Here is a 7,480-nt window from a genome sequence, read left to right as displayed (position 1 = left end):
AAATATATTGCTTCGAAAACCACATTTTAAGATGAAGCTTGGTATCCTTGATGATGGCCGCATACAGGGACGAGTCAACCTTGGACAAGTCGAGAGCTTTCTGCAATAGCTGTGAGTCGGTCTCGAAGACAACTCGAAAGGCACCAATGTCAGCTGCCATGGCAACTACTTTAGACATGGTCGCTACCTCGGCTCCAAACGAATATGCTATCTGTTCTTTTTCTACTAGCCCGAGCAAGCACCACCTCACCAATCTCATCACAGACCACCGCGCCCCATGCAATGAAATTCTCACCCGGTGTATATGCTCCATTTACATTAATTTTCAAAGTGCCCTCAACCGGCGCTGCCTACTTGCTTACTGTCTGTATCTTGCCCTTCGTTTTGAACAGTCGCATAAATTTCAACGTACTGCATTGCACTCTATGAACCAACTCGTTGTCCGTGATTGGAAGCTCCCCTTCCCTTATCTTATTCCTCTTGTTCCACCAATTCCACCAGAAGGTGAGGATTTGGACACACACTTTTTCATCTAACCTCCATAGAAGATCCATAACTGCATGCCTAGATGAAAGTTCTTCCAGCTCCACGCGTATCTTCTCCAGGCTCATAGCCCTCCATACTTCTTTGACAGCCTTGCACTTGACAAAGAGGTGTGCCCCGTCCTCATCCACCCTCCCACAGAAGAAGCATTTTGAGCTTTCAAGCTTGACCCCTCTCCTCATCAAGTTGGTGCAGAAAGCCAGGGACTCATGCTTGACTCGCCAAGCAAATATCTGAATCTTACGTGGGCATGGCAGCTTCCAGATTCTCCGCCATGACTGGTCGTCCCATCTATCCAACCTCCCTGCCCCCATTGTACTACTGCTTGGGGCCCCGTTCTTTGCTTGTTCCTGCAGCTGTACATATAGTTTGTTGGCGCTTTTCACTGTGTGGTTCCCTTTCGAGTCAAAGTGCCAAGCCATGAAATCGCTCACTTATTCACGCAGGGGAATCTGGAAAATGTGTCGTACATCATCCGGCCAAAAAGTGTCCTTGACGAGTTGCTCATCCCAAGACCCCGTAATCAGGCAAATAAGATCGCTGACCTGTGTAATTAGGTTCTGCCCTTTTGGTGTGATAACCCGTCGCGACCAAGCCCTTGGAATCCAGGGGTCAGACCAGATGTTGACTCCTAACCCATCATCGATTCTCCAGATATAACCCTTCTTGATCAGCTCGAGGCCACGTAATATAGTTCGTCAGGTATATGATATGCCATCTCTAGGTTTTGCATCCAACAAGTGAAACTGAGGGACCGCACTTTCATTATACGTCCACATAGAGAGTCGGGGTTTTGAAGCAGTCTCCAGCCCTGCCGTGACGACATCGCCATGTTAAAACTATGCATGTCCCTGAATTCTAGGCCACCCATGCCTTTGGGGAGTGTCCATGTCTCCCAACTTAACCAGTGAATGGTATTCTCTTTTTCCTGTTGGCTCCCCCCGATTTTCTCACAACGACCAGCTCTCCTTTTTTTTCTATGGTTTTTTTAGCAACTTCTATGGATTTTGTTAATTCCCCGTCTAAGCCCAGCATACCGAGTTTCAATCAAGCTGGCTTAATTGGGAAAAAGGCCCAGCCCAACACTTCGTCACCCGGGGAGAGGCGGCGGCGACCACCCCGGGGACTCTCCGATGGCGACGGAGAAGGCGCGGCAGCTCCTGGCCCGCCTCGCCGCCACCCCGGACGCCGCCGTTCCTAACCTCCCCTTCCTCCACCGCGCACTCCTCCTCCCTCTCCTCTCCGCCGCCTCCGCCCTCCTACGCCTCCCCGTCATCCTCTCCTCCTCTCCGCTACGCTCGCGACGGACCCTACCGGTCCCCGTCATCAGCGTAGGAAACCTCACCTGGGGCGGCAACGGAAAGACACCCATGGTCGACTTCCTGGCCCGCAGGTTTCACAGTATGGGCATCTCGCCACTCATCCTAACAAGGGTAAACTCGTCCTCCTAATGCTGCTTGCTTGCTTGTACTTCTTCACATTTGTATTGTTTCTCATTCAATCATTTAGTTACGCAGACAAAATTTTCAGTAAAAATGGGGTCTCTTCATCAGTCCTAAACTAACGTTTAGCCACTGTCACCTAGTTCATTTCCAATACTTCATTTATATTTCTCGTGATGCTACCTTTGAACAAATCAGTCATAAAATTCGATGCTGTAGGGTTATGCGGGTGGCGATGAATCTAAGATGCTCCGGAGGCGCCTTGCTGATACTTCCACCAAGATTGGTGTTGGCGCAAACCGGGCTGCCGTGGGTTCTTCCATGTTGCAAAAGTATGGCCATGTCGATCCTTGTGATGCCTTCCGCCGGGAGAAGTTAGGGTGCAACCGGGTGGCAAGCGGTAAAAGTGCGAAAATTGGAGTCGCTATACTGGATGACGGAATGCAGGTATCAAGTATTTGTTTTTCTTTTCTTGTATAGACAACTTATATGGATCAATCCATCAGTACCATGGAATCTTACTTGGAAAATAGCTAAACAGTGGCATCTTTTAAACTAATAATGGTCAAGCATAGCTGTTCCTTCAGGAAACACATGTTCTCATGTATGTATTCTCGGTTCTGTCTGTCGTTTCTTGTAGGCAGCACCGGAGTCTGCTTCGAGATGTGGAGATTGTGATGGTCAATGGGTTGACACCTTGGGGAAATACTCATTTCATTCCACGAGGACCCATGAGGGAACCGTTGAGCGCACTTACTCGAGCTGATATAGTGGTTATTCATCATGCGGATCTGGTAAACGATAGTCTCAGTAACTCAGACTTTCTTGTAACTTATTTGTGTTTCCTGTTTGAGTATTAAATGTTTAGTGGCTGATATTGTTCTTGACATGAAGCACTGAAAGTGTGATGTTGAAGTAAGCCAGCACAAATTTAAGCTGTCACATAAAAATGTATTTATAGCGACCATGTGATTCTAAGTATTTAGAATTTACAATTTAGAATTAAAATAATCCAAGGTGCTTTCTTACTTTCCCTCATTGTTAACTGAAATTGCATCCGGAAAAGGTGGGGCTTAACCATTAGTGAATTCCGCACTGCAAGAAATGAGAGATGTTGGTATCTCTTTTACCTCAAGCACATGAATAATCTCATAGGTTGTTCTCTGAACTACCATTTGCTATTACACAGGCTTGTGAAGCGCAGCTGGAAACAATTGCACGTACAGTCCAGGATAGTGGCACAACATGTTCAGTGTTCTTTAGTAAATTGGCCCCATCACATATTTTCGAGGTTCATCAACCATTACAGAAAATATCTCTTAATGTGTTGGGTGGCATGATTGTGCTATGTGTTTCTGCGATTGGCTGCCCAGATGCTTTCATACATACAGTCAGAGAGGTACTTTTTTCCCTCACTTCCTTTGTCTAGACCCTTTTAGCTTGGTGTGTCTTATCTTGAAATGGAATGCTGCCTGTTGTAATCCTACTCTTTTTGAGAAGACAGTGTAAGTGTTTATAGAGGTTCATTGCCACTATGTTTTGCTGCTTGTATATCATCAGACTTAATTAATGTTTCCTAGGTGTATCACACCAACTCAAAACTGGAATTTACAGATAACTTTATTAAGTTTCATGTAAAGCCTTAAGATGTTCCTGTATGTTTTCCTTCATTCATGCTTAGCTGCCTACCTCACACTGTATCATAAGACTAAGGTGGTCAGCCAAACAAACAATACATAGTCAAGTCACCCCACATCTGTAGTCGATATATTTTAAAAAAATCTGACAAAACGCAAAGCTTGCGTCTCGATGCATTGATAGAAAGAAAGTATATACAAGCCTGGAAATATGCTAAACAACCGACCACTCAAGACCTAGACAGGACCATGACCAAAGGTTGTTAGACACACGTTACAACCAACGCCACCAAACTACCTCTGGCCTACATGCCCACTAGTCGGCCACACAAGCACACAGAACGCCGTAACCCACCAGGACCCCGAGATGAGATGAGAAGAGAGAGTGGGTCGTCGGACGGGAATATGGCTCAGCAAAAGATGCCAATTACATACAGCAGGGTGTCGTCGGACGGGAACCAAGACACGTGCACAACAGATCAACCCTTGCGCGACCAGCCACAAGGGACCAATTGGACCCAACCAGGGCTGGTCCTGAGATTTCAGGGGGCTGGGGCGAATCTAGAATGCGGGGCCCTTAGTATAAACGTCTAAATTAGAATCAACGCATGTAGATAAAATTTTTGACCCCAAAAAATAAGTGCATCCAAAATCACAAGCATATCAAATAATGTATACATATTACCTTCAATTTTTCTACATTCTGAGATGCAAAATCACTAATGATAGTAATCTACAACAACAACAACAACAACAACAACAACAACAAAGCCTTTAGTCCCAAACAAGTTGGGGTAGGCTAGAGGTGAAACCCAAGAGATCTCGCAACCAACTCATGGCTCTGGCACGTGGATTGCAAGCTTCCACGCACCCCTGTCCATAGCTAGCTCTTTGATTACTAATGATAGTAATCTCATCCAACAATTTCTTCTCAATGCATACAGTTGCCAAGCCATTTAACCTCTCTTGTGACATTGCAGATCTCAGGTATTATTTAAACACTTTCAACTTTGAGAAGCTTCTTTCAGCTGATGCCCACAGTCATTGTAAGTAAAATCTAATAGGTAATAAAAATATTAGGATGACAATCTGCTTCTCTGGCAAACTCAAAAATCTCCATAGCAGGCATTGGTCTATTGGGCAAAGTCAATTGCATAACCACTTCACTCATAACCACTTGCAAGCTTACTGCAACTTTCTTTTAGTTCATAACGGTCCAATAACTTAAAGGCCGTTGAACTCATTAAAAATCCAAATATATTTTTGAATCATTGGAGTTCTTCAAATATGCTTTTCAGTGAATTGGTTGCCACATCAACCATAACAAAACAAGAAAAAAAAACTTCAAAAGCCTTCTGAGCTTGCAAGATTGCTTCATCGCAGTCAGTTCAATCAAATTGCCTCTTCCTAGGTGCACGGCGTTTTACTAGAAATGATGACTCTACACCCGTTTTAGATGCGATTTCTTTGGCAATGATCACACCAGAAGCAAACCCTTCATTTCTATAAGTGCCAAAGTAATTCCTCATACCTTCTATTTGTGTTAAGGCAGACTCAATGCACATGGATAGTGATTGCAACTTCCTGCTCACTATAGCTACAACAAATAGAATATCATTCCAAATGACCCTAGCCTTGGGTTTGGTACCACTATCTTCACTTAACTCAAGCAAAGCTCCAAAGAAATCACATCTAAATGGGCGTAGAGCTATAATTTCCAGTAAAACATCGTGCTCCTAGGAAGTGGCAATTTGATGAAAGTGACTGCAATGAAGCAATCTTGCAAGCCGACAAGGCTTTTGAAGCTAAATATTGTTTGGTTATGGTTGATGTGGCAACCAATTCATTGAATAACAGATTTAAAGAACTCCAATCATTCAAAAAGTATATTTGGATTTTTAATGAATTCAATGGCCTCGAAGTTAGTGGACTGTTATGAACTAAAAGACAATTGCGCTAAATTTGCAAGTTATTTCTCTTCAGATGATTCATCTAATGTTGGGTTAAAGGATCTAATTTTTGAGTTAAGTGTTATGCACTTGACTTTGTTCAATAGACCAATGTCTGCGATGTGGATTTTTGAGTTTGTCAGAGAAGCAGATTGTTATCCTAATATTTCTATTGCCTATTGGATTTTATTTACTATGACTGACTGTAGCATCAGCTGAAAGAAGCTTTTGAAAGTTGAAATTGTTGAAAAACTACCTGAGATCTGCAATGTTAAATGGCTTGGTAACTTAATGCACTGAGAAGAAATTGTTAGATGAGATTGATATTGATACTATATTAGTTGCATCTTGGAATTTTAGAAGAAAATTTCGAGTTAATATGTGTAAATTTCTTTGTATGATTTTGGATGCACCTATTTTTTGGGGGTAAAAAATCATGTCTGCTAAGGGCCCCGGATTGTAGTTTCCCCCGGGCCCCTGAAATCTCAGGACCGGCTCTGAGCGCGTACTGCAGCAAGACGCGCCCTCCGGTGATGCGAGGGGAGGGGGCGAGAAAGGTGGTGGTGGTGTGGACTGTGGAGGCGCTAGGGTTCCAACTTGCCTGATGTATTTCAATCGTTTTCTCTGACTAATCTTTGATGCTTTTACTATAATGGAATCACACACATACTGTAATAGTGTGCTATCCTGCTACTAGGAAATCATGCAAATAATCCCTTACTTATTGGTTGCTGTAGATTGGTCCACTTAATGTTGATAGGTTGGATTTCAGTGATCATCATTTCTTCAATGATTATGTAAGTGTCTGCTATCTCTCTTCATGTTCTTTCCATGGTCGTTGCTAGTTAGGAGCTCCACATCAGCAAATCAAATCAAGTTACATGTACTTCCAGAATGACATACGCATGTCCAGCTGTACATGTTACCTGGCTTGGCAATGGGACTGTAATATGTACCATTTCTGAAAGTGAAGCAAGAAATTGCTCCCATTTTTGGCTGAAACAATAGTCTAGCTGTTGCAATACTGCATTTGTAATATATATTTTCTTAATACTAGCTTCTCTTTGTCATTCACTGCATGGTGATTGATTTTCTCTCCTTGTTTACCTACTATAGGACCTAGAATTAATCCAAGAAAGAGTGAGGCAGCTTGTGGATCAACATAACAAAGAGACCGTAGTCTTAGTTACTGAGAAGGTATTTTGCCATCTTAGAATTCCCTCCGTACAATTTTCCCGGATAATCCATTTGACTGCTTATTCCATGTGTTCTTCTCCCTATTTCTCTGTCAGGATTACGACCGTGATCCAGATGTCCTTAGAATGTTGGGCGTGAAGGTTTGGGTTCTGTCTTCTTCTTTGCAAATTATGGCCCTCAAGGAACAAGGAGAAGATGAATTGCTGAGGAAATTAAAAGACATTATCACAGCAACTAGGCATGTGGTCCAGCCATGAGTTGCTGATGGATCTGGTTATATTCGGCTGGGCATATCTTGAAGCAAAAACAGTTTTCCATTGGTCCTGTTAATTCCGTATAATGTTATATCAGATTTATCTGGTTAATTCAAATCCTGTTTTGGCGTTTTGGAACATGCAGTATTTTAGTTTTTTTTTTCCAACTGGGTCAGTGGTCTGAGCCTCCAGTTAACTTGAACTGGATCTAACAAGATAATGAGGAGGGGATTCCCGTCTATTGCTCATGTGATGCTTTTGGTTTCAGTTTCTTTTGGAAAAAGTTGTTAGGTAAATATATCCATCAATACTCTGATATATTACAATGCTCACTTAGTCCTGTTGACATTCTGGTTATTACAATGCTCCTATTCTAACCTACACAATACTACAGTACATTCCAAGGTACTACGTGCACCTACTAATTACTAGTCATCTGTTGGTAAGAATTTCTATGA

The 7,480-nt window shown here is 42.9% G+C and overlaps 1 protein-coding gene across 2 annotated transcripts; it reads left to right on the top strand.

Annotated features, from left to right (window-relative positions):
- The first annotated feature begins 1,599 nt into the window (after nt 1-1,599).
- On the top strand, nt 1,600-7,155 carry LOC119354650 (probable tetraacyldisaccharide 4'-kinase, mitochondrial). 2 transcript variants are annotated; one of them, XM_037621377.1, is made up of 7 exons: nt 1,602-1,976; nt 2,205-2,432; nt 2,630-2,779; nt 3,175-3,384; nt 6,309-6,368; nt 6,688-6,768; nt 6,864-7,155. In XM_037621377.1, exons 1-7 carry the CDS (start codon nt 1,677-1,679, stop codon nt 7,023-7,025), a joined length of 1,191 nt encoding a protein of 396 aa, XP_037477274.1. In that variant the 5' UTR covers nt 1,602-1,676; the 3' UTR covers nt 7,026-7,155. The 2 variants fall into 2 exon arrangements, with proteins under 2 accessions (XP_037477275.1, XP_037477274.1); XM_037621378.1 differs by lacking the exon at nt 6,309-6,368 and having other exon boundaries at nt 1,600-1,976.
- The last annotated feature ends 325 nt before the right edge of the window (nt 7,156-7,480 follow it).

The sequence above is a fragment of the Triticum dicoccoides genome, chromosome 2A (assembly GCF_002162155.2).
Source record: "Triticum dicoccoides isolate Atlit2015 ecotype Zavitan chromosome 2A, WEW_v2.0, whole genome shotgun sequence".
NCBI classification, from domain to species: domain Eukaryota; kingdom Viridiplantae; phylum Streptophyta; class Magnoliopsida; order Poales; family Poaceae; genus Triticum; species Triticum dicoccoides.
The sequence above is the reverse complement of the archived record's forward strand: the minus strand, read 5'-3'. Positions and strand labels throughout refer to the sequence as shown.

Coding starts and splice junctions, on each gene's coding strand:
- LOC119354650 (XM_037621377.1), top strand. CDS start 1,677: ATGGCGACGGAGAAGGCGCGGCAGCTCCTGGCCCGCCTCGCCGCCACC. Junction 2,780..3,174: donor TTATTCATCATGCGGATCTG/GTAAACGATAGT, acceptor GCTATTACACAG/GCTTGTGAAGCGCAGCTGGA. Junction 6,369..6,687: donor ATCATTTCTTCAATGATTAT/GTAAGTGTCTGC, acceptor TACCTACTATAG/GACCTAGAATTAATCCAAGA.